Below are 27,271 nucleotides of genomic sequence, written 5' to 3' on the forward strand. Positions count from 1 at the left end.
AGTGTTTAACCTTCAGAAATCTGTAAAAATACCCAAACAAAACAACACAGTAATATGCCAGATCTCTACTTACCTATCTGGATTTATTAGAGATCGTATAGTAATAGCAGCCTTTAAACGCTGCTTGACATCTAAGTAACTAGAAGGCTCATCAAACATGAAACTGTGAAAAATAAAAAAGAAAAAAAAAAGCAAATATAATAATTTTGAAATCCAAGACATTCTACCTTGCATATTATTTTAAAGCACTGTAGTATCAACAGCTTTCGATTTAACCACAACAAAAATCTCCAATAGTAATGAAGAATCCAGCTGTAATGATAAAACTTTCTGTATTCTGTTCAGAAGTATAAGGAAAAACTTACAGAAAGACTTCACAACAAGTTTGGTGAGGGTCTACCAGGTTAGGCTAACTGACAAATTGGTAACTTCTCATGAAAAGTATTCTGATATAGTCTCAAGTAGTTTGGAGAGCTGTTCTCTTAAGTCAGCTACATTTAAGCATAGTTTTTTTGGAGGGTATTGCAAGAATTCATAGAATACTTTGTGGAGAAGAGCTAGCCTACACCAGACAGGGCAGAAATGTGGAAAAATAAGCAATAAATATCAGGGAGGAGAGACACTGAATGTAGGAAGGAAACTTTCCTCTCCTCCCTCTCACATGGCATGCCATAGTTACCTAGGATGGTTTAAAAGACCTCACGTTTTGCTTCAGGTTATTTAAAAAGCTTGCTAGCCTGGCTGCAGAGCTTAAGTCTTAAAATCTTTTCACATAAAAAGAGGGCTTAAATAATGAACAACTGACTTTATAAGAGTTCTGGCACCTATCAGTTATAAACTATCTAAATAAATATTTTCCCGTGAATATAACGAGGAAAATGGGTAGTGGATATACAACTGCTTCAACATTGTACCTCAAAATTAGGGCCTTAGATAACACTTCTATGAATTTCTCTCAAAACCATTTCTCTATTAGCAGCATTACAACGGAAAACTCTATAATACAAATGAAGATAAACAAAAATTGTAAAGTAACCTACATATCAGCTTTCTGTATGCAAACGACAGCACAAGCAAATCTCTGCAGCTCTCCTCCTGAAAGATCTTCAACATTTCGTTCTTTTAGGTGGGTTAAATCTACAAAGAACACAGAGGCATTGTGCTCAATGTCATAAATTGTATTTCACCTCTTCCAGTTAAAACGTATATTGCATATCATCATTTGAAGTTTGAATACTATTTCAGTTGAAAACTGTTTAAAGTAAAGACAACAATTACCAGAGATTTTCCCATTTATTTCAGTAATCCACATAAAGATGCATGCTTTCATCACTTAGGTTTGGGGCCTATTAAAATATATACACAAAACAGCCAGCCATGGTGGCTCACGCCTGTAATCCCAGCTACTCAGGAAGCTGAGGAAGGAGAATCTCTTGAACCCTGGAGGCAGAGATTGCAGTGAGCCCAGATCATGCCATTGCACTCCACCCTGGGTGACAAGAGCAAAACTCTGTCTCAAACAAACAAACAAACAAACAAAACAAAACAAAAGAAAACCAAATCCCCACAAAATAAACACTTACCAAGCTGCTGACATACAATTGCCTGTGTCTTTGTCTCATCTTTTCGGTCCAAAATAGATCCCACTGTCCCCTGCCACAATATACCAAAAATAGTTACTACTCTTTTCTTTCAATATTAAAAAGAATCACAAAGTAAAACAAGTTTATTTTGATATAGCTTTTATACTTCTACCAATATCCATTAAGTTCCCTCTATTAAAAACTGACCTTTGCAGCCTTAGGAATCTGGTCTACATATTGAGGTTTGATGATGGCTTTTAGGTCATCTTCTAGAATCTTGGTAAAGTAATTCTGTAACTCAGATCCACGGAAATAAGTCAAAATCTCTTGCCAGTCAGGAGGATCCTTAAAAAAAAAAAAAAAAAAAATTACAGAATCATGTGAATTTAAATTAATAATACAATGACAAAGAAGATGAATGCTATATGAAACAGAATACTTATGGCTTTTAACTTAAGATTGGAGGTGAACCTAATTAATAAAAGTCTCATTTCCCTATAGTAGCAAAGAAAGAAAAAACAGATACTACGTTACTCAAAACCAGATTCCCAGCACCTAGGACATAGGCAGGCATCTAATAAGAGGTTAAGCTGGAGGGAATGTTTCCTGCCCCTATTTCCAAAATATGTGAAAATGTTTTCAAGTATCCAAGAAATCTTTCTGGATACTTAACTGAGGATTCAAAAACGAAATGTGAAATACACATATGATTTATTTGAACAATTAACAGGGTAACAATAAAGCTCCATTTTATAATATCTACAAATAAAAATATCTAACTTAAGAACATTATACAGTGGCTCCTGAATTTCTTTATGTATTAAAGTTGGAAATTTACCATTCATATGTCAAAAGCCTAATCAAAATACTCACTGAAACAAAAACTAACTGAGCTATTTTAAACATTAAATTATTGGGACAAATCAAATAGAAGCATGTAATATAGCAGAATTAAACAGAATTCTGCTTTAAATCAAGGCTTAACAACTCAGAATTTTCAGTTAAGTAACATTAACAGATTTTTAGTTAAAAACTATAAAAGAGCTTTATTTATACATTTCTCAGTATTATTTCCACAAATAACCTTGAAAATAAGAGGATTTTAAAAATACACATACCACCCCCCAATCTCATAAAACTGACTCATGATATTAATTTTTACAAACTGATAATACATACATCATACTTTCCAAGGTTTGGCTTTTGTTTTCCTGCTAAAATTTTTAAAGCGGTTGACTTTCCAATACCATTAGTTCCAACTAATCCCAAAACTTCACCTGGACGAGGGATAGGCAACCTGTTACAAGTACACAAAAATAATAAAACAACTCAGACTTACATAGAAAAAGTCACATAACATCAGAATGATATATTTTAATGAACTTGCACTTCACACACATCCATTAATAAGCTAAGAAACATATGCCAGATATTATTGGCTATTAGAAAAAAAACAGCCAAGATTAACTTACACTGTTAATTGTTAGAAATGCATCCATATTACTCCAAGTTTTATTTATTCAGTTTTCAAAGTCCATCCTAAAGTCATATTTCTTTTTTACATATAAGGCTCAGTTTTAATGTATAAGAAAATGCTTTGGTACAAAATTACATAGCAAGTGCATCCCCACAATGTCTTTCTTTTCTGGCCTGCCATTTACTTACAAGGAGAGAAGTGCCACATCAACCAGAAATATTCCACTTCATTCTCCTTGCTGCAGTAGGCCCCTTAAAGCTGGCAGGTTGAGAAATAACCTTTTTATTAGTAAAATCTAGACTCCTAGATTCACAGCATTAGTGTTCAGCAGATAAAAATCCCAAACTAAGGATTTATTTGTGACTTAACAATACATGTCCAAATTCAAAGTGATATCCTCTGTAGATCTTAAGATTAACGGATAAACAAAATCAAAGGCAAGTTCTCTTAAAAGTTATTTTGGGGATAAGGGTACTAGGAACAAGAGTGACTCTCAGTCCCAGTTGTATATTAGAATCACCTGGGACTTTTTCAATATACTAAGGTCCAGACCCTATGATGTAATTAAACTGGGCTGAAACCTGGGCATTAGCAGCTTTAAAAAGTCCCACAGATAATTCTAATATTAGCCAGAATGAACCAAAGACATATACAGTATGATTCTGCATGATGTTATAGTATTGTATTTTCCTTTAGTGACTGGTTAATAGCATCTCTCCCCCATTTTTGCATTTCTCTTAAAATCCCAAATGTATTTTACTCTTAACTTGACAGAAGAGGAATCTTGATGTGAAAATATACCTGTGAAGTTTGAAGGCATTGGCACAATATCGATGTGTGGTTTCTTTTTCTAAGTTGCTGGGTAAATTGACAATTGATAAGGCGCCAAAGGGGCATTTCTGTTATTTAAAGTAAAAAATTTTTGTATTAATTTGCGGACATATACACATGACTAAAACAGATTAAATATTTTATAAGCAATCTTTTAAACATGAGGAGTTTCATAAAGATGTGAAATGTTGTTTTATTTCCTTTTACTATTTACTTAAAAATAAAAGTTCCATGAACATTAGAATGATATCAATTATAGTTCTCTCTCAGTATATGCGGGCAAAGTCATTCTAGAACTCCCAAGTATAACCAAATTGGCACATACTCAAGTCCTGTAGTCAGTCCTGCAGAACATGAGTACAAGAGAGTCAGCCCTTTCTAAAATGGGTTTTGCATCCCATCCTGCAAATACTCCATTGCCAATCTGCGTTCGGCTGGGGAAAAAAATCCACATTTATGTAGAGCTGCACAGTTTGAACCTGTGATTTCAAGGATCAACTGTAACTCAATATTCCCTTTAGTGATGGGCATAATCCTTTATATTTAAAGAGTGCTTAATGCTCATTAAAAACCTTGTAGAACTTGAGGTTTTCCATTTGATTTTTTTTAAAAAACATATTAGATAAGGGAAGGCTAAGAGGCAAGTCAACAAAAAAAGTCACCGAATATATGACTTCGTATTCTTTCCTAAACAGATGATCTCCCTCTGTTACTTTCAATTATTCCTGCCCTTGTATGATTTCTGTTCTACCTTGTAAAGCCATTTGTGGTCATGGATCTTATCTTTTTTTGGGTTATTTCCAACCCACCAATGGCTTGCCTATTTGCACAGACCAGGGATTAATGTCTTTCCATTATGACTTTTATTGTCCTATATGAAAAACATACTTGAATTCTTGGTGTCAATTCACATTAAAAACAAACAAACAAACAAAACACATAGGCTTATTTGAACAACATTTGACTATCAGGTGATATTCAAATGAAAAGTCCAAGTAACAAGAATGGCAAAAACAGAAAGCTCATTTAAGAATGGTAATGTGGCCATAAAAAATTTTTCGTAACTATAGACAACTACAGAGGTACATCCAAAGATTAAAACCTCACATTATTAGAGATCTGCTCAGCAGACATGTTCAATGAGCTCAGGGGACCAATTCAAAGTTTCCGTGTTTAGAGATTCTAGGGAATTTCCTTTTTTTTTTTTTTTTTTTTTTTTAACAAGGAATGGCACTCTGTAGCCCAGGCTGGAGTGCAGTGGCGCGATCCTGGCTAACTGCAACCTCTACCTCCCAAGTTCAAGCGATTCTCCTGCCTCGGCCTCCTGAGTAGCTGGGACTACAGGCGCCCACCATCAGGCCCAGTTAATTTTTGTATTTTTAGTAGAGACGGGGTTTCACCATCTTGGCCAGGCTGGTCTTGAACTCCTGACCTTGTGATCTGCCTGCCTCAGCCTCCCTAAGTGCTGCGATTACAGGCGTAAGCCACTGCCCTGGTGGAATTTCCATTTTATATGTTACAACATAGAGAATTACTCTTGTTTTCTAATAAAGTAATTTCCACCCTCTAACCAAAACTATTAAGTTTTTACAAAGCATATTTTTATAGCTTATATAATTTTATAATTATATTTTATATATAAAATAATTTTATATATTATAAAATATATACTTTTAATAATTTCTAATGAAATTTATATAATTTTACAAATTATATTTTATAATTCTTATAAATTTTATCTTTTTACCAGTGGAGTACCATTAGCCACTTTTCATAAATGTACATAAAATGCTTACATGCTGCAAGTGATTCAAACTTCTTTAATTCTACAAGGAAAAAAATATCCACTGTTCATATATGACGTGCATTATAATATCTTAGTGTTCAGGAATTATACATTACTTTCCCAACTTCAAAGAGAATCATCTCATTAGTATGTTTTCAGCCACTCAGGTGTACATTCAAATTTTAAAATCTAATTTTCTTATAGCAGCAAAGAAGGAAAATAGAATAGATGCTATATTACTCAAAACCAGATTTCTAGCGCCCAGGATAAAGGCAGGCATTTAATAGGAGATTAGTAAATATTTGCTGGAAGGAATGCTTTCTGTTTATATTTTCAATGCAAGTGAAAATGTCTTCAGGTATCCACGAAATCTTTCTGTATACTTAAACAAGGATTTAGAAACCAACATGAAATATACAGATGATTTATTTGAGCAACGGTATGGTATGTGAACTCTCGTGAAGCTCCTTTTCATAAAATCTACAAATAGAAAGATCTAAATTAAGTATATTACATATTAGCTCCTAAACACCTTTTACAAACTAAAGTTAGAAATTCAACATTTTCGAGTCAAAAGCCTCATCAAACTATTCAACGCAACAAAAACTACTAGTAATTCAGCTATTTTAAGTATTATATCATACTACTGGGAAAAATTCAATAGAAGCATGTGTAATACAGCAGAAGAAAAACTTAAGAATTAGGTTAAAGTTTAAAATTTTTGGCTGTGTGCATTTCTATTTAAAAGGTGTGAATTTAATATTTAATATGGACTTGAAAGAAATGTGAGGGTAATGTCTTTGCAAAAAAGTGAAAAAAGAGAAATTTTGGTTGGAAATGGCTTTATCAAATTGAGTATGCAAGAATAACTTTTAAAAAGGTAGTTTAATTAATTTAAAAAAGCAACAATATCACTGATATTAGAATACCATTTTCCTAAATTTATGTTCTTTATTCATCTGCTTTATATTTTGCCTCATTTTATAGCATGGTATCCAGAATCTTCGGATTTTAGTTTTAGGCTACAAATTTGATTTAGTAAACAAAATATTACTTACCTTAATACAGATACCACAACCAATACAAAGAGTTTCAGAAATCCATGCTATTTTGCTTTGGGGTGTAACTTCTATGCATAATTTTCCTAGGTAAAGTAAAAGACATAATTAAGCCATTTCCCCGATCTTCTAATTTTCTGAACACCGTTATTTAAGCAATGCTGGTTCTAAATTTCCATACGGAAGCATATTTTCAAAAACCAAGGCCACACAAGGAAATACATTTGAGATAGTCCCTTGAATCAGTGCTCTGTGGGGACAGAGTTCTAATCACTTATATGAATATCCTGGTTAGGAAACAGGGAGATGACTTTAATATCTATTTATTTTATTTAATTTACTACTGGTGAAGAAAATATGCCAGTAAAAATGTGGCAAATCCCGAACTACTTTTATTTTAAGATAACCTAAATTTTAAATTCATAAAACAAAATATGCCTTGAAAACGGTAAGGCAAACCATGAAAAGAATGAACAATGGTAGCTAGATCAGTAAAACTCCAAAAAGATAATGTAGTCATCTAATATACAGGTAAAATTAAACACGTTATTAGTGATAACAGAATTTCTGAATAGCAAAGGAGACAATAACAGATGAGAACTAAAGTTTCTTCTAAGATTCAGTAAGTCTACGCTTCATTAGTACATTTACAATTACTTAACATAGCCCTTAAAGATTACCAATAATTTTTCAACTGAATTGTTGGAAGTTTATCTGATCTTCAAAATACAGCTAAACCTTATGAACAGTCATTCTTGAGCTCTTTGTTCTTGTTTTTTAAATATGAGAATCCTGTCAAAGTTTATTGTAACCCTTCCCCCATTAATTATAGGACTTTGTAGAATTCAAGATCAGTAAGTTGAACTCTGCTGAGTTCACATCCCATATACTTTTAAATACTGATACATTATTCTATGATTTCTTCTTTCTTTTAAAAATAGGATCCAATAAAAGGAGTTTAGAACAAACTAGTTTTCTTGCCTTCACAGTTTTATGAAACTAATGGTGAACACAAAGTATATGCTAATGCCCTAAAGAACTATCAAACCAGTTACTTCTTTCATGGTTTTCTTTTATGCTTAAATGATCCACAGATCAGCTTACCCATTCGAACTACAGGACAACTCTTTTTGCATTCCTGTCGACATTTCTTAGGTTTACATTTGTCATGGTTGACAATAGCAATTCTTGTTAATTTGTCTGCCATAACTGTGTGAAAGAATATCCAGCTCTTCTATCAAAGAAAAAGTAACAAATTTAATGTAATTAGTTAAGAGAACTAATTCACACGCATGAAAGACAGGAAGACATAAATGATCATTACATGGAGATGAAATAATTATCTGCAAAAATAAAATAAATTTAAACAATAGTAAAAATTGTAAAATAATCTATCATCTAGTAAGGTTGGGAATATCAAATTTTACATATATGCCTTGATCAGAAGATTTATTTAAGAAAATAAAAAAATGCCATTTACAATAGCAACAAAAAGAAAATATCTAGGAATATACTTAACAAGCTATATACACAAGAAAACTTTAAAACAACAACGAATGACATAAATGACCTGAACAAATGACATGCTATCTCAGTTTTGATAAGAACAGTCAATATGACAGATTTCAACCTTTCCTGAATTTATATATTTAGTTCAATCTCATGAGAAAAAACAAACAAAAGAACCCTAGGCATGTGGTGGTGTGCACCTGTGGTCCCAGCTATTCCAGAGGCTGCGGTGGGAGGATCACCTGAGTCTAGGTGGCAGAGGTTACAGTGAGCCAAGATCACACCACTGCACTCCAGCCTGGATGAGAGTAAGACCCCGTCTCCAAAAAACAAACCAACTCAGACAAAGCAAACCTAAAGATCCAATGGAAAAAGAAGTATTAATAGCCAGGAAAACTGAAAAAGCTGAGGAGGATAAGGAAATTCTACAAGCCCTTCCCCCAAACTAAGCATTACTTCATGTTGTGTACATCTGACTATAATGACACTGATAGAGATGTGAAATTATAATAGCAATGAAATTAAAAGGAGACCAAGTAACTATATGTATATACTATGTTCACTTTTAAAGCTTTTATAAGTGTTGATATTTCGGTTTAATCAACTACATAGCATTAAGATCAAAGTGAAGTTAAAAATCTTTTACAAGGCCGGGCGCGGTGGCTCAAGCCTGTAATCCCAGCACTTTGGGAGGCCGAGGCGGGTGGATATCGAGGTCAAGAGATCGAGACCATCCTGGTCAACATGGTGAAACCCCGTCTCTACTAAAAGTACAAAAAATTAGCTGGGCATGGTGGCACGTGCCTGTAATCCCAGCTACTCAGGAGGCTGAGGTAGAATTGCCTAAACCCAGGAGGCGGAGGTTGCGGTGAGCCGAGATCGCGCCATTGCACTCCAGCCTGGGTAACATGAGTGAAACTCCATCTCAAAAAAAAAAAAAAAAAAAAATCTTTTACAATATTGGGCTTAGTGGTTCAGAAATTAATTTCCTTAAAATGGTGATTAAAGTAAAGTATTCCAAAAAGTGCATTGATACTCAAGTTTACTCCAATATGTAATGAATGAATCTGAAGCCATGACTGTCCATTTAGAAAGATACCATGTTGGCTTTTTCTGATTGTGATATGCAATCCTGATTTTTCTTTTTTTTGTGATACATTGCTTCCCCTTGTAGACATCTTAAGTCTTTTTCACATCCATCAATACAATTAGGCTTGGAGGGGGATTAGACATCTTGCTCCTCAATACTGTCCTAGACTATTATCTCTCCCTCCTCCCTAAAAAGTTTTGCATGTCAACTATCTAAATGCTTTAGTTAGTACTGACTATCAGATCACTCCCTTTCATTCTTTGAAGATTTCATCCCCCTGCTAACTTTCACGTACTCTTCTACAAGTCCTGACATAGTTCTTGGTGATTTCAGTATGCTAACAGATGAACCTCCCATCATTAACCACTCTCTTCCAACATCTTGCCTTCTATTCTACCATTCATTTTTATCTATCTAGCCATTCATTTTTCTGGTTACAGCCTAGACCTTATCATTACCGGTAACTGTAATCCCTCTATAAACACAATTTCAAATACTGTATTCTCCAACCACCACTCTTATCTTTCCAGTTCACCCCCCACTACACAACAACCCAACAATCCCGATTCTCCCATTCTCCAAACCTTTCACTGTCTCTTGATTCTATCATATTTCCACTGTCCCTCAGCTCTTGGTATTTTTATTTCCCTTCTTACCCAGCTAAAATACCCTCAATCATCATCTTGGTTAAATTCAGCTCTTCACCTTCAAATACACAACAGAAAATGGGTAGGGAAAAAACCCCACAAAACCTGCTGACTAATCTCCCTTGAAATTCATCGTCTCAAATGGACCCTTAGGCCAACCAGCAATCACAATATACTTATTTACCTAGCTAAGACCATTTGTACACTAGAAGACATTCCATAAGAATGTCTCAACTATTCTCCTTCCTGTCTTTAACATCATCAATTATTCTCTCCACGGGCTCATTCTTATCAGCATTCAGGCATTCTATTATCTAACCCCATCATCTCCCATTACTTTATTTCTTCAACTGATTTATATAAAAATAGTGATAAATTGCAGTGGATTTAAGAAAAATGAACATGGATAGAACTGTTAATTAACTGTGTGAACACTTTTAATTCAACTTCTGTATCAATTTCAAGAATTGGGGCAAGGAGATTCCCTACTTCTTTTCAACAGAAAAGTTAGACATAGCAAAGCTTGGAGAGGAAGGTTATAGTTAACAGGCTCCTGCAAACAAAGAAGGATTTGAGGATATTTCAGATTTGAAGACAAAAACGCTTAAAAACTGACACTAAAACAATGACCCTCAGTGTCATTCTTCCAGCTAAAAGGAAAAAAGGAAGTGAGGTATATTTGGAAGCATTTACAGTCTAAAGCCAAAATAATTGTAATGCTGTGTAAAAGCATTTCAAAGATTGCTTTTAACCAATGATCTTTAATATCACATGAAACATTCTAACCTATGCTTATTGTAGTTTATTAGACTTATAAAACACGTATAAGTTAGGAGTGGTACATGGCTCTCATTTCAGAGTTTTAAGACATTTAGAAGGAACTCTAATCTAAATATTGTTTTCTCCCCCTCCCTCCCAACTGTTAAATGCTCTTCCTAAAAAAACAAAACAAAAAAACCTCCCTTTTTTAAAACAGGAGAGAACTCAGTTAAAAAAAAACCCAAAAAACAACAACAAAAAAAACAACTCACAAACCCCAAACACCTTCTGGTTAAAATACAAGTTCTGAGGTTTTGGTTACACTAACAAAGCATTATTGTCAGGTGTCAGAATACAATGAATATTCTCAGAATGCGGGACAAACTACTGCAACATAAATGCCACTATCATAAATAATTAGCAGTTCTGTTGGGAAGGAGTACAAAAATAAAATATGTTATTTGGACAGTTCTTTCTCTTATAGATTTTACCATCAAAAAAGAGAAAATAAGCTTATGTAGTTAATGGGAGGTGGAAATTCGGCTTTGGCTGTCATTCATTCACAAGACGTATTAAATGTCTACAATGTATGAAGCCCTGAACAGATAATAAAGGTATTCTGAGTAAAGACACCAACCTTGATTTCAATGAGTATAAGATACAATAAAGGGAAAAACAAATAAGAGGAGAAAGTGCCGGGTGCTATAAAAGCGGACCAAAAAAGCTATAGGATTTTAAGTGGGAAATTAATGGGGATAACCCGTTACGGCTGCGTACACACTGTTCTGAGAAAAGCAGAGCGACATGTGTGCATCATTTCTATAAAGCCTGGGAGTGGACACGGAGTATTCGACTTCATGGCGGCAAGATGCCATGACTCATTCACTCACTAAAACGTGGAAGCCACGACTTCCCACAAGCAAATACGCACATATGACAATATGTCCATTTTAGTGTGCTAGGGAAGTGTGGGGGTACTAGAGGGTGCTGTAAGTTCTAAGGGTGTCCTCCTCTGCAGCAGGTTTGGCTCCAGGGCAGGAGTCGGGTAAACAGGGAGTGGAAACTACGGCATCTAGGTCCATTCTCGAAGTCCCAGCGGGCGTGGCAGGCAACAGCGGGGACAGCCAGGTGGGCTGGAGGGGAAGATCGAGGCGCCCCCAAAGTCTCGGCGTCGCCCGCGCTCCAGCAGTTCCAGAAGTCCCGCAGGAGCCGCTGCCACGCGCTGCTACCGTCTCCGCCACCTGAGGCCTAACCAAAGGCTCTCGGAGAACGTCCCTACAGTCTTTCCAGCCCGGCAGATGGCAGCTAACAACCAAACCTCTCCGGGCGATTCACGTACCTGGAGAAAACGATCCCCTTGCGGAGGGGAGCGCAGAGGCCAAATCAGTTCTTGTCTTCACTTTTCAGCCACACAGCGTGTTCTCACGGCCACCGGCCAAAATGGCGGTGCCCAGCCGCCACTCGCGCAAGCCATAGGATGTAGTGCGCGCGCGCGACAGAGAGCGTAAGGCGGAACCCTGGAGGTAGGTAGGGCCCGATGACGTCATTGTACTGCGACCCTTGTTCCTCGCCGCTGGGGAAGCCAGGCTATCCTAGGAAGCTGAGTGGGAGTGGCACGTAGCTGCTGTAGGTCCTCAGAACCTGAGTTTCGGCCAGCAGCCAGGCCTGGAAACTGTAAGTGTGTTGGCTTTTCTCCGACGTGGAGCGTGGTCCTAGCGTAAACAGATGCATTCTCCTTCCCAGTTTCAATCTTTTTTTACGCTCGCGCTCTCATCAAGGCGGGTGGGTCGGGAGTGGAGCCTTAGTCATTCTGGCACGCTAGAGGTATCAGTAGGACCAACAGAGTCTGGTCCCGACACGGCTTGCTGTTGCGCGCTCTCCTGGGCCTCAGCTCCTTCTCAACTGTGTGGTCAGTTCAAGGCCGGGAATCCAATCTTCTCCCAGCTCCGTATTTTATCCACTTGGTGGCGTCCAGTCCCAAGGCCGGCAGTTAAATTCTGCCCTGAAGTGGAGATGGACATTCTTTCTTTGTTTTCTTAGATGACAGGACGTTCAGTTAGTAATAGTGGTTGCAAGTTGGATAGATTCGTCCTAGATCTCACTTAACTTGCAGGCAAATGACAACTAGTTCATGACTGAACCTATTCATCTGTTTATTCATTCAGTAAATTACCTATTGAGCATCTAAGCCTTAGGCCTTGCTAAAGTTTACAGTCCACTGTCTCTGCGGTTATTTAGTGAGTATCACGTGCTTGTGTGCTGATTAGAGAACAACTTTGGATACATGGGAGGTATCAAGGAAAGGAGGGTATGCAGAAGTATTGCACCTGTTTTGAATAGCAAGTATAATAATGTTCAGTAGCAGTAACTGTGCTACCAAAGCAGTTTTACATATTCTTCACGATCCAATATTGAAGTGTTTTTTCACGTTTGCATAGACTTACTAAAATTAACAAAAGATGTGAAAGATGAAGTCGACTTTTTTAGAATGGGCCAGTTACTTCATAATCCTGGAGTCATTTTCCTGACTTTATTTTCTATGTTAAGGCCATATGTAAATAGAACTTTTTAACATTTTTCTTATTTTTGTTTTTTTGGGGCAGAGTTTGGCTCTGTTACCCAGGCTGAAGTGCAGTGGCACGATTTCGGCTCACTGCAACCTCCGGCGCCCTCACCCCCTACCCCAGGTGGTCCTTCTGCCTCAGCCTTCCTGGGACTACAGGTGCGTGCTGCAACACCAGGCTGATTTTTTGGTATTTTTTTTTTGTAGAGATAGGGTTTCACCATATTGGCCAGGCTGGTCTTGAACTACTGGGCTCATGCAATCCACCTACATTGGGCTCCCAAACTGCTGGGATTACAGGTGTGAGCCACCAGGTTTCGTTTAAGGACCGGCCTTAAATGAAACTTTTGACAGCTAGAGGGCATGTATCTCTGTATCACTCAATGAATATTTAAAATGAGGATCTTGGTGGGGGGCAGTGGGATTACACTTGTAATCGCAGCTACTTGGGAGGCTGAGGTGGAAGGATTGCTTGAAGCCAGGTGTTCAAGACCAGCCTGGGTAACATAGCTAGATCGTGTCTCTAAAAAAAATTGGTTAATAAAATGAGGATCAATGTTTACATATTCCTAGTATAAGAGTATTTCAATCTGACTTGTCTAGGGCTAAAAGTCATTTGAATTTTTAGTCATAGAAGTATAGAACTGCACAACATTATATAATTAAAAATCATCAAGTGAACCTCTTTGACAGGAGAGGAAATAAAGCCCAGACTTACTCAAAGTTTAGGCCAATTAAAGGAGATACTGAAGCCAAAGCTTTGATTCTGTGGTCTTTTGACTACGACAGCTCGCTGCTTTGCATATCTGGTCATATGAAATAAAACCTGAATTCCTAAGATTTTTATTTATTTAAAATAGGAATGGGGTCTTGCCATGTTGCCCAGGTTGGTCTTGAACTCTTGGGCTCACATGATCCTCCTGTCTCAGCCACCCAAAGTGTTGGGATAAAGGTGTGAGCCACCATGCCCAGCACCTAAGAGTTAAATTACAGTGATTTAATTATATTAACTGCATCTGAGAATAAATGATTACTATCAGGGTATATGAATGCCATTAAATTTTTTATTGGTAAAAACCTGTCATAGAAAGATGCTCAGCTCCTGGTATAATGTGTGCGTTCTTTTTTCCACATAGAATATTTTTAAAAATGACCACACCAAACAAGACACCTCCTGGTGCTGACCCTAAGCAGTTGGAAAGGACTGGAACAGTACGGGAAATTGGGTCACAAGCTGTTTGGTCACTCTCATCTTGCAAACCAGGTAAAAATGAAAAAGCTGTTGAAAATAGTCACTTGCAGTTTCCTTATACTGTCATCTCCCTTTATCTCAGGGGTATGTTCCAGGACTCCCAATGGATGCTTAAAACCATGGATAGCACCAAACTCTTTCTATGTTAATACCATGTTTTTTCCTATAAATACCTGTGATAAAGTTTAATTTATAAATTAGGCACAGTAAGAGATTAACAATATAACAGTAATAAAATAGAACAATTATAACAATAGAAGTAGTAAGAAAGTAATAAAAGTTTTGTGAATGTGATCTCTCTTTCAAAATATTGTATTGTATCCACCCTTCCTCTTGTGATGATATGAGAGATAAAATGTCTATGTGATGAGAGGGAGCGAGGTGAATAATATAGGTGTTGTGATGTAGTGTTAGGCTACTATTAACCTTATGACAGTACTTCAGAAGGAGAAGCATCTGCTTCTGGTGATCCTGGATCATCAAGCCATAATGATGTTTATTAATTGAATGTCAGGAACGGATGATGTTGATGACTAATGATGGGGTAGTATATACAGTGTGGTTATGCTGGACAAAGTGATGATTTATGTCTTGGGTGAGACGGAGCAAAATGGTGAGAAATTTCTTCACACTACTCAGAACAGTGCACAATTTGAAACTTACCAATTGTTTATTTCTGGAATTTTCCATTTAATATTTTGAACCGTGATTGACCAAAGGCAACTGAAACTACAGAAGGTGAAACTGCGGATAAAGATACTACTGTACACTGGTCTGATTTTAACATTCCTTTTGTTTAGATGCTTTATTTTAATTCTAATGCACTGGAATTTTTTTTATCATATATCTCTGTCTAGTTTCTTTACTAATCCCTAGTTAGATTTAACTACATATGTCATAAGGTCTCCTCTCTTTTCCTCCCCATCTCTGCTATGATTCAGTTCTTAGTTAGCTTTTTTTTTTTGTCTATTTCTCTCAATTGGATAAGTGAATGCTAACATATACCAAAATACTTTCCTTTTATTTTTCGTTGGGACAGAATTCCTGAGTGGCAGTTCTTTTCTTTATGAATGCTTTTTCACTATCTTCTTTTGCCATGTTGTAGGTAGAAAGGCCTATGCCTGTCTCTTTTTTTTCCTAAGTACTGTAACTTGTTTTTTTCCTGAATGCATCTAAGATTTTTCTCTTTATTCTTGAGTTCATAACTTTTGCCAGGATATATTTTCTCACCCCCATAACACATAATTTGGTAGGCAGTTTTCATCTGCAGACTAAAGGTTAGAGAAATGTCTTTAGCTTGAGGGACTTTATAATGTTATTTGTTTAGTTTTCAGTCATCTTTCTTTCAGAAACTTTTATTATTTACACATTAAGACTCCTATAGCCATCCTCTCAACCAAGCCTCCTCTGCTTCCCTTCAAGGTTCCTTTCTTTCTCCTTTTATGAGCACTTTATTGAGGTATAATTTATATATTATAAAACTCATCCTTTTTAAGTGTAGAGTTCTATGAATTTTACAAACATGCCAGTCATGTAAGCATCATTATAATCAAATGTATAGCATTGTCATCATTCCACAAAGTTCCCTTATGTCTTCTGTGCCTTTTCAAGTCCCTGACAACTCTGATCTGTTTTGGGTCCCTTTGGTTTCACCTTTCCCAGAATGCCAATATAAATGTAATCATACTGTGTGTAGCTTATTGGGTCTAACTTCTTTCATGTAGCATGATTCACTTGTGAGTTTTGCTGTCGCACATATCTGTAGTTTGTTCCTTTTTATTGTTGATTACTCTTCCACGATATGGGTATCCCAGTTTGTTTATCCATTCACCAGATTTGTAGCAGCCAGCTTTCAAAATGGTCTCCAGTTATCCTTGCCTGCTGGTATTCATGCCCTTCTGTAGACCCCTTCCAGATTGTGTCAGGATAGGTCTTTGGGACCAGTAGAATATGGCGAAACTGGTGGTATATGACTTTTGAGACTAGGTTGTAAAAGACATTCTGTCCATTATTTCTTAAATTATTTATTTTTCCCTATTTCTTCTCTAGTATCTTTCTAGGAATCTGGGAATCCAAATATACATACGCTAGACCATTTGGTTTTATCCCACAGCTTTTGGATACTCTATTTTTTTTCACTTTTTTTTTTTTTAAATTTGTGTTTTAGTTTGGGTATTTTTCATTGGCCTAGCTTCAAATCTGCTGCATTTGCCTTTGGCTTTATTGAATCTACTGATGATTCTGCCTAAGAAATTTTTCATCTGTGATTTTATATTTTTTATTTGTAGCTCTTCCATTTGACTCAGTTTTCATTTCTATTGAAATTTCTATTAACACATTTTATCTTTTTACCTTTCTAGGTTTTTTTTAAAAATATTAGTCAAAGTTATAGTTATTTAAAATTCCTGTCTGGTAGTTCCAACAAGTGGGGCATCTCTGGTCTATTCCTGTTTATGATAATTCTGGTTTTCTTTTCATTTGTCATTTTTTTCTGTTGGGTGCCAAATATTATATGCAGATTAGTAGATACTAAGATAAATAGTATTTACACCTTGAAATGAGCACCTTTTTCTATTATTTGTTCTTTATTGTGGGATTTGCATTACTTAGGAATTGAGGAGAGTTTGGGTTTTGTTTTTGCTGTGGTTACCTTCAGTGCCTCACAGGCTTCAGATTTCTCTAAAGATGCTCTGTGCTTATTGTGGGACCATCATGCCAGAGACACTTTCTTATGTAATAGTTCTACGCCTGTTTTCCTGTGCTCCAGCACACTTGTGCTTTAAGAGGGTGCCCCTCTCCATGCTCTTGCCCTACTTCCAGCCGTAGAATACTGTGTTTTGTTTCTCAGTTCAAGGGACGAGATGCAGGGTAGTTCTCTGTTTTTCTTTCTTTTTTTGGTGGGGGGAGGACGGGGTTTCCCCACGTTGGTCAGGCTGGTCTCTAACTCCTGACCTCAGGTAATCTACCCGCCTCGGCCTCCCAAAGTGCTGGGATTATAGGTGTGAGCCACCATGCCCAGCCAGTTCTCTCTTTTTCTAGTCCAGCAGCAATCTTAGGTAGGCCCTATGTGCCTGGCCTTGAGGGTGGGTCATTCTCAGAATTTTGGCTCCTCCTGTTCATGGCAGCCTTGTATCTGTGGCTGGTCTTTTGTGGAAGACAGTTTTCTCCCTCACTCTGAGAAAGGACTCTTGTTTGCCCCTCTCCCAGTTGTAGAGGGTTTTTTCTTTTACTCATCTTTCAGCAAGGATGGATGTGTATTTGTGTCCTTGGGTCAACAGGGTTGATTCTCCTTCTGCAGCAGCTTAAGTCCTTTGCTCCATGGGAGAAAAGGGTTTGGGAAGGACGGTAGAACTTCTTGCTTTCCTTCAGTGGTGATCAGTCCCCTCCTCTGTGACTTAGGCTCTTTAGTCTTTTGCCCTCTTGCAATCTTTATGTGCAAAGTGAGGGCCCTTGCAAAAGAGTCTGAGAGTCAATGTGAATTCACCTTGTGTTTGGGGCTCTCAGTGTTTCTGTATTATTATGCTGGCATGCATTTGGTCTTTGGCAAATTATTAAAGTTATACTTCGTTTCTTCTTATGTTTTTATTTGTTCTGTATTCCTTCCTCCTATGCCCTACTACAGTTGGGACAATCTGTAATCTTTTTTTCTTCTCAGAATGGGGGCTGCCCCATTCTTGGATTTCAGGCTGTCTGGTAGGAGTTTGTAGTTTATCCAGCTTTTTCTTGTTGTTTGGATGGAGGTGATTTTTTTAAATTTTAAGTTCTGGGGTACATGTGTAGGACATGCAGGTTTGTGACATAGGTAAATGTGTGCCGTGGTGGTTTGCTGCACCTATCAACTTATCACCTAGGTATTAAGCCAAATGCTTTCCCCCTCCACTCCATCTCCCCAAAAGGCCCCAGTGTGTGATGTTCCCCTCCCTGTGTCCATGTGTTATCATTGTTTAGCTCCCACTTATAAGGGAGAACAGGTGGTGTTTGGTTTTCTGTTCCTGTGTTAGTTTGCTGAGGATAATGGCTTCCAGCTGCATTCAAGTCCCTGCAAAGACATTATCTCATTTCTTTTTATGGCTGGATAGTATGCCACGTGTTTACACTGTTGGTGGAAATGTAAATTAGTTCAACCATTGTGGAAGACAGTGTGGTGAGTCCTCAAAGGTCTAGAACCAGAAATACCATTTGACCCAGCAATCCCATTACTGGATATATGCCCAAAGGAATATAAATCATTCTGTGACACAGATAAATGCACATATATGTTCACGTGCAGCACTATTCACAATATCAAAGATGTGGAATCAACCCAAAGGCTCATCAATGATAGACTGAATAAAGAAAATGTGGCATATATATACTATGGAATACTGTGGAGGTGATTTTTCCCCCAACTTTTTAAAAGCTTTTCCAACTTTTTTTTAGATTGCTTTGAAATTCCTTAATATTCATTATCTCATCAGATATTCCTGTGAATATGCTTAAATTGAACATCTTTCACTGTTTGATCTAATAGTATAACTTTACTGGTGTCAGTAATGATATATTAATCAGTGCTAGTTGAACTCCTTTGGTAAAGTTTGCCTTCTTTGGTAAACTAGCACTGATTCATATCTTATTTCTAACACAATATGGCACCAGTCACTGATTTGAAGAGAGCAACACATGTCACCAGTTCTCTGAAGATGCCCCACTGCTCTGACATCTTGGAGGTGCAGAAGAGAACAATAGTTATTGCTACTGGAAGAGTGGCAGGATCACTTAAAAATGTGTTGAGTATGAAATTCATGAAGTTCATTAGTGCAACGTCATACATCTTACTTGATGTGATTTTGAGCTTTCAGTCCATCAGTGAAATATATGATTAGCACTTTACATATTAAGAATGTCTACTCTTTATAAACAGGAAACTGCATGAGAAAGTGATTGCCCAATCTTTTGCTTCTTTAGGGTCAGATATTTTTCAGTTTAAGTCAGCAGATACTGAGATTTGTAACTAAAATTTATTAGAGATTGAAAGACAAAAAGACACAGTCCCTACTGTCAAGGACTTCACAATCTAGTGGAGGAAGTATAGCTTTAAACTATTATTACACGGTGTAATTAATAACTTTTATTTAGTGCTTACTAAGAAATGGGTCCTGTTCTAAGAACTTTACATGCATAAAATAACCAATTATCTCAGTAAAGTTTTCAAAAGTTATACAAAGTTGTACTATTTCTTTTATAATTTTTCAAACAAGTAAACTCTAGTACAGAAAGATTAAGTAATTTAACAAAGAAAGATCACATGATAAGCAGGAAATTCTAGAATTCAAGACAGACTCCACCACGCAGTACTACTTTCCACTAAGTATGGGCTCTTTGTAGAAGTAGCCCAAAGAAGAAAGTGACTGACTTTGCTTGAAAGGATCATGGAACGCTGCATGGAGGTGATGATTATTCTGTATGATGAAGCAAGAATAGAATTTCACTGAGGACATAAAAGCATGGGAAATGGGATGGCTAGCCCCCCCGTAGCTGTAGGTTCTAATTGCATAGATTCAACTAACTGAAGATTGGAAATAGTTGGGAAAAACACACAAAAAATAACAATACAACAACAAATATAACACAAATAGAAAAAACAATGGTACAACTTTTTACATATTTACATTATATTAGGTATTATAAGTAATCTAGAGATGATTTAAAGTGTACAAGAGGAGCCATTTTAAATAAGGGACTTGAGCCCCAGTGGATTTTGGTATCCACAGAGGTCCTGGTACCAATCCTCCTTGGATGCCAAAGGATGATAGTATGTGCAGAGATATACAACTTAAACAAAACATAGCTTATTCAATGAATTTCATGTAATAAATGAGACTAGAACCTAGGCAAATGGCATATGTGAAGTTATGTAGTTAAGTAGAAGGCTGATTATAGAAAACTTTATTCAATAGTTTATACTTTACTGTATAGATAATATGAGCAATTGAAAAGGTAAGTAACAGTAAAACAGTCAGTGTTTGTTCATATTTAAGACTTGTTGAAGATGGATTGAAGTGAGGCAAGATAAAAAGGAGGCTGGCACAGTAGCTCCCACCTGTAATGCCAGCACTTTGGGAAGCCAAGGTGGGCGGATCATGAGGTCAGAAGTTGGAGAACAGCCTGACCAACATGGTGAAACCCCGTCTCTATCAAAAATACAAAAAAATTAGCTGGGCATGGTGGTGCATGCCTGTAATTCCAGCTACTCAGGAGGCTGAGGCAGGAGAATAGCTTGAACCTGGGAGGTGGAGGTTGCAGTGAGCCAAGATTGCACCACTGCATTCCAGCTTGAGCGACAGAGTGAGACTCCGTCTCAAGAAATAACAAGGTAAAAAGGAAATCAGTTAGGAGACATACAATAAGTCATATAAGAAGTGATATAAAGGAGGGTTTTAAGAAATTTTCAAAACGTTAATATCAGCCTTTGGGAGATACAAATTTATTTGCCTGCTACAAGATGGTAGGTGGCACATGGTTTTGCAAAACTATTTTTGTATCTTCGTAAATAATGGTTCAATATTTCACTAAGATTAAAGTTGGAATGTGTTTAGTAGATTCAGCTTGGTTGAACATACACCACAAAACAGTCTTAGAATTCAGCACAATTGTTAATCTCTGCCTAAAAGACTGAAAAAACAAAAGAATGGATTTATTTATGACTGCTACCATGTAATACGGTCTTTAAAATAATTTAATCATTTCATAAGCACCAAATTTACCCAATGTTGAAAAACAAATTTAGGGGAAAAATAGGTACATCTGCTATGTTTAACTCTGTATTTGATACAAATAAGGGATTCAGTACAACTGTATTTTGTGAATGTCTCACAGGACTTGTACGCTATTTGTTCCCTGTTTTTTTAAAAATTTTTTTTTTTAATGCATTTTAGGTTTTGAGGTACATGTGAAGAACATGCAAGATTGTTGCATAGGTACACACATGCCAGTGTGATTTGCTGCCTTCCTCTCCATCACCTATATCTGGCATTTCTCCCCATGCTCCCCCTCCCGAACTCCCCACCCCCCACTGTCCCTCCCGTTTCCCCCCGACAGACCCCAATGTGTGATGCTCCCCTCCCTGTGTCCATGTGTTCTCATTGTTCTACACCCATATATGAGTGAGAACATGCGGTGTTTGATTTTCTGTTCTTGTGTCAGTTTGCTGAGAATGATGGTTTCCAGGTTGATCCATGTCCATACAAAGGACACAAACTCATCGTTTTTTATGGCTGCATAGTATTCCATGGTGCATATGTGCCACATTTTCCCTGTCTAGTCTATCATCGATGGGCTTTTGGGTTGGGTCCAGGTCTTTGCTATTGTAAACAGTGCTGCAATGAACATTTGTATGCATGTGTTCTTATAGTAGAATGATTTATAAACCTTTGGATATATACCCAGTAATGGGACTGCTGGGTCAAATGGAATTTCTATTTCCAGGTCCTTGAGAAGTCGCCACACTGTCTTCCACAATGGTTCAACGAATTTACACTCCCACCAGCAGTGTAAAAGTATTCCTATTTCTCCACATTCTCTCTAGCATCTGTAGTCTCTGGTGCCATTCTAACTGACGTGAGATTGTATCTCAATGTAGTTTTGATTTGCATTTCTCTAATGACCAGTGATGATGAGCATTTTTTCATATGTTTGTTGGCCTCATGTATGTCTTCTTTTGTAAAGTGTCTGTTCATATCCTTTGCCCACTTTTGAATGGGCTTGTTTGTTTTTTTCTTGTAAATCTGTTTTAGTTCTTTGTAGATTCTGGATATTAGCCCTTTGTCAGATGGGTAGATTGTAAAAATCTTTTCCCATTCTGTTGGTTGCCGGTTCACTCTATTGACTGTTTCTTTTGCTGTGCAGAAGCTTTGGAGTTTGATTAGATCCCATTTGCCTATTTTGGTTTTTGTTGCCAGTGCTCTTGGTGTTTTGGTCATGAAGTCTTTGCCTATGCCTGTGTCCTGAATGGTATTGCCTAGATTTTCTTGTAGGGTTTTTATGGTGTTGTGTCTTATGTTTAAGCCTTTAATCCATCTGGAGTTAATTTTAGTGTAAGGTGTCAGGAAGGGGTCCAGTTTCTGCTTTCTGCTCATGGCTAGCCAGTTTTCCCAATCACCATTTCTTGAACAGGGAATCCTTTCCCCATTCCTTGTTTTTGTGAGATTCGTCAAAGATCAGACAGTTGTAGATGTGTGGTGTTGCCTCCAGTGCCTCTGTCCTATTCCATTGGTCTATATCTCTGTTTTGGTACCAGTACCATGCTATTTTGATTACTGTAGCCTTGTGGTATAGTTTGAAGTCTGGTAGTGTGATGCTTCCTGCTTTGTTCTTTTTGCTTAGAATTGTCTTGGCTATGTTGGCTCTCTTCTGGTTCCATATGAAGTTTAAGGTGGTTTTCTTCAGTTCTGTGAAGAAGGTCATTGGTAGCTTGATGCAGATAGCATTCAATCTGTAAATTACTTTGGGCAGTATGGCCGTTTTCATGATATTGATTCTTTCTAACCATGAGCATGGAATGTTTCTCCATCTGTTTGTGTCCTTGAGCAGTGGTTTGTAGTTCTCCTTGAAGAGTTCCTTTACGTTCCTCGTTAGTTGTATTCCTAGGTATTTTATTTTCTTTGTAGCAATTGCGAATGGCAGTTCATTCTTGATTTGGCTCTCTTTAAGTCTGTTATTGGTGTGTAGGAATGCTTGTGATTTCTGCACATTGATTTTGTATCCTGAGACTTTGCTGAAGTTGCTTATCAGTTTCAGGAGATTTGGGGCTGAGACGATAGGGTCTTCTAAATATACAGTCATGTTGTCTGCAAATAGAGACAATTTGACTTCCTCCTTTCCTATTCGAGTACCCTTTATATCTTTTTCTTGCCTGATTGCTCTGGCTAGAACTTCCAATACTATATTGAATAGGAGTGGTAAGAGAGGGCATTCTTGTCTAGTGGCAGATTTCAAAGGGAATGCTTCCAGTTTTTGCCCATTCAGTATGATATTGGCTGTTGGTTTGTTGTAAATAGCTTTTATTATTTTGAGACACATTCCGTCAATACCTAGTTTATTGAGGGTTTTTAGCGTAAAGGGCTGTTGAATTTTGTCAAAGGCCTTCTCTGCATCAATTGCGATAATCATGTGGTTTTTTTCTTTGGTTTTGTTTATGTGGTGAATTACATTTATAGACTTGTGTATGTTGAACCAGCCTTGCATCCCTGGGATGAAGCCTACTTGATCATGGTGATTTAAGCTTTTTGATGTGCTGTTGCAATCGGCTTGTCAGTATTTTATTGAAGATTTTTGCATCTATGTTCATCATGGATATTGGCCTGAAGTTTTCTTTTCTTGCTCAGTCTCTGCCAGGTTTTGGTATGAGGATGATGTTGGTCTCATAAAATGATTTGGGAAGGATTCCCTCTCTTTGGACTCTTTGGAATAGTTTCAGAAGGAATGGTACCAGCTCCTCTTTGTATGTCTAGTAGAATTCGGCTGTGAACCCCTCTGGACCTGGGCTTTTTTTGGGTGGTAGGCTCTTAATTGCTGCCTCAACTTCAGCCTTTGTTATTGGTCTATTCAGGGTTTCAACTTCTTCCTGGTTTAGGCTTGGGAGGATGCAAGTGTCCAGGAATTTATCCGTTTCTTCCAGGTTTACTAGTTTATGTGCATAGAGTTGTTTGTAATAATCTCTGATGATGGTTTGTATTTCTGTGGAATCTGTGGTGATATCCCCTTTACCGTTTTTTATTGCATCTATTTGATTATTTTCTCTTTTCTTTTTTATTAATCTGGCTGGTGATCTGTTTTGTTGATCTTTTAAAAAAACCATCTCCTGGATTTATAGATTTTTTGAAGGGTTTTTTGTGTCTCTATCTCCTTCAGTTCCACTGTGATCTTAGTTATTTCTTGTCTTCTGCTGGGTTTTGAGTTTTTTTGATCTTGCTCCTCTAGCTCTTTCAATTTTGACGGTAGGGTGTCAATTTTAGATCTTTCCTTGCTTCTCATGTGGGCATTTATTGCTATATATTTTCCTCTAGACACTTTTAAATGTGTCCTAGAGATTCTGGTATGTTGTGTCTTCGTTCTCGTAGGTTTTGAAGAACATCTTTATTTCTGCCTTCATTTCATTGTTTATCCAGTCAACATTCAAGAGCCAGTTGTTCAGTTTCCATGAAACTGCGGTTCTGAGTTAGTTTCTGAATTCTGAGTTCTAACTTGATTGCACTGTAGTCTGAGAGACTGTTTGTTATGATTTCCATTCTTTTGCATTGCTCAGGAGTGATTTACTTCCAATTACGTGGTCAGTTTTAGAGTAGGTGCAACATGGTGCTGAGAAGAATGTATATCCTGGGGATTTGGGGTGGAGAATTCTGTATATGTCTATTGGGTTTGCTTGGTACAGGCTTGTTCCTGGATATCCTTGTTAATTTTCTGTCCCGTTGATCTCTCTAATATTGACAATGGGGTGTTAAAGTCTCCCACTATTATTGTGTGGGAGTCTAAGTCTCTTTGTAAGTCATTAAGAACTTGCTTTATGTATCTAGGTGCTCCTGTGTTGGGTGCGTATATATTTAGGATCGTTAGCTCTTCTTGTTGCATTGATCCTTTTACCATTATGTAATGCCCTTCTTTGTCTCTTTTGATCTTTGTTGGTTTAAAGTCTATTTTATCAGAGACTAGAATTGCAACTCCTGCTTTTTTTTTCCTCTCCATTTGCTTGGCAAATGTTAATTCATCCCTTTGTGTATCCTTGCATGTGAGCTGGGTTTCCTGGATACAGCACACTGACGGGTTTTGGCTTTTTATCCAATTTCCTAGTCTATGTCTTTTGCTTGGGGCATTTAGCCCATTTACATTTAGGGTTAATATTGTTATGTGAGAATTTGATCCTGCCATTTTGATGCTAGCTGGCTGTTGTGCCCATTAGTTAATGCCATTTCTTCATTGTGTCGATGCTCTTTACCATTTGGTATGTTTTTGGAGTGGCTGGTACTGGTTGTTCCATTCTATGTTTCGTGCTTCTTTCAGGAGCTCTTGTAAAGCAGGCCTGGTGGTGATGGAATCTGTAAGTACTTGCTTGTTTCCAAAGGATTTTATTTCTCCTTCACTTATGAAGCTTAGTTTGGCTGGATATGAAATTCTAGGTTGAAAGTTCTTTTCTTTAAGGATGTTGAATGTTGGCCCCCACTCTCTTCTGGCTTGTAGGGTTTCTGCTGAGAGATCTGCTGTGAGTGTGATGCTCTTCCCTTTGTGGGTAACCCGACCTTTCTGTCTGGATGCCCTTAGCATTTTCTCCTTGATTTCAACCCTGGTGAATCTGACGATAATGTGCCTTGAGGTTGCTGTTCTTGAGGAATATCTTTGTGGTGTTCTCTGTATTTCCTGGACTTGAATATTGGCCTGCCTTGCTAGGTTGAGGAAGTTTTCCTGCATAATATCCTGAAGAGTATTTTCCAGCTTGGATTCATTCTCTCCGTCACATTCAGGTACACCTATCAAACGTAGATTAGGTCTTTTCACATAGCCCCATATTTCTTGGAGACTTTGTTCATTCCTTTTTATGCTTTTTTCTCTAATCTTGCCTTCTCGTTTTATTTCATTGAGTTGATCTTCAATCTCTGATATCCTTTCTTCTGCTTGGTCAATTCAGCTGTTGAAACTGACGTGTGCTTCTCAAAGTTCTTGTGTTGTGTTTTTCAGCTCCATCTAATCACTTATATTCCTCTCTAAGTTGTTTATTCTTGTTAGCATTTCATCAAATCTTTTTTCAAGGTTCTTAGTTTCTTTGCATTTTGATTTAACATGTTCTTTTAGCTCAGTGAAGTTTCTTATTACCCACCTTCTGAAGCCTGTTTCTAGCAGTTCATCACACTCATTCTCCATCCAGCCTTGTTCTCTTGCTGGTGAGGAGTTGTGATCCCTTGTAGAAGGAGAGGCGTTCTGGTTTTGGGTGTTTTCATTCTTTTTGTGCTGGTTTCTTCCCATTTTTGTGGATTTATCCACCTGTCGTGTTTGTAGTTGTTGGCTTTCAGATTGGGTCTCTGAGTGGACGTCCAGTTTGTTGATGATGAAGTTATTTATTTCTCTTTCTTAGTTTTCCCTCTGACATTCAGGCCCCTTTGTTGTAGGACTGCTGAGGTCCACTCCAGGCCCTGCTTGCCTGGGGATCTCCTGCAGCAGCTGCAGAACAGTAAGGGTTGCTTCCAGTTTCTTCTGCCATCTTTGTCCCTGAAGGATACCTGCTCGATGCCAGTATGAGCTCTCCTTTATGAGGTGACTCTTTGGATATACGGGGGTCAAGGAGTTGCTTGAGGAGGTAGTCTGTCCTTTATAGGAGCTCAAGTGCTGAGATGTGAGCTCCATTGTTCATTCAGAGCTGCTGGGCAGGTACATTTAAGTCTGCTGCAGCAGAACTCATAAACCCCTTTTTTCCCCCCACGTTCTCTGTCCCGGGGAGTTAGGGCTTTATTTTTAAGTTTTTGTCCTGCTGCTTTTTTCAGGGCTGCCCTGCCCAGCGTGGAGGCAGCCTAGTCACTGTCTGCCTGCAGAGGCTTTGCTGAGCTGCTGTGGGCTCCACCCAGCAGCCATGTGAACTTCCCTGCAGTCCTGTTTATACGGGTATAGTTAGAACTGCCTCAGCAATGGCAGCCCACCTCTGTAATGGCAGACTCTCTCTGTAATGGTGGGGTGCCTTGCCAATGGCCGGGTGC

General features: G+C 37.7%; 2 protein-coding genes across 4 annotated transcripts in view; one reads left to right on the forward strand and one right to left on the reverse strand.

Annotated features, from left to right (window-relative positions):
- The window catches only part of ABCE1 (ATP binding cassette subfamily E member 1), a 33,374-nt gene extending 21,052 nt beyond the window's left edge, over positions 1-12,322 (reverse strand). Inside the window, exons 1-9 of the mRNA XM_032246476.1 lie at positions 12,080-12,322; positions 7,840-7,969; positions 6,736-6,821; positions 3,862-3,959; positions 2,763-2,880; positions 1,791-1,928; positions 1,584-1,653; positions 1,041-1,137; positions 74-163 (exon numbers count right to left, since the gene is read on the reverse strand). Coding sequence (XP_032102367.1) covers positions 74-163; positions 1,041-1,137; positions 1,584-1,653; positions 1,791-1,928; positions 2,763-2,880; positions 3,862-3,959; positions 6,736-6,821; positions 7,840-7,942 — 800 coding nt within the window. The 5' untranslated portion in view covers positions 7,943-7,969; positions 12,080-12,322. The remainder of the gene's footprint in view (positions 1-73; positions 164-1,040; positions 1,138-1,583; positions 1,654-1,790; positions 1,929-2,762; positions 2,881-3,861; positions 3,960-6,735; positions 6,822-7,839; positions 7,970-12,079) is intronic.
- The window catches only part of ANAPC10 (anaphase promoting complex subunit 10), a 148,387-nt gene continuing 133,398 nt past the window's right edge, over positions 12,283-27,271 (forward strand). For all 3 annotated transcript variants that reach the window (XM_032246480.1, XM_032246477.1, XM_032246478.1), the window contains exons 1-2: positions 12,283-12,414; positions 14,440-14,567. In XM_032246480.1, coding sequence (XP_032102371.1) covers positions 14,453-14,567 — 115 coding nt within the window. In that variant the 5' untranslated portion in view covers positions 12,283-12,414; positions 14,440-14,452. The remainder of the gene's footprint in view (positions 12,415-14,439; positions 14,568-27,271) is intronic.

Source organism: Sapajus apella, unplaced genomic scaffold, assembly GCF_009761245.1.
Source record: "Sapajus apella isolate SASKATOON/1434 unplaced genomic scaffold, GSC_monkey_1.0 scaffold61, whole genome shotgun sequence".
In the NCBI taxonomy this organism is placed as follows: Eukaryota; Metazoa; Chordata; class Mammalia; order Primates; family Cebidae; genus Sapajus; species Sapajus apella.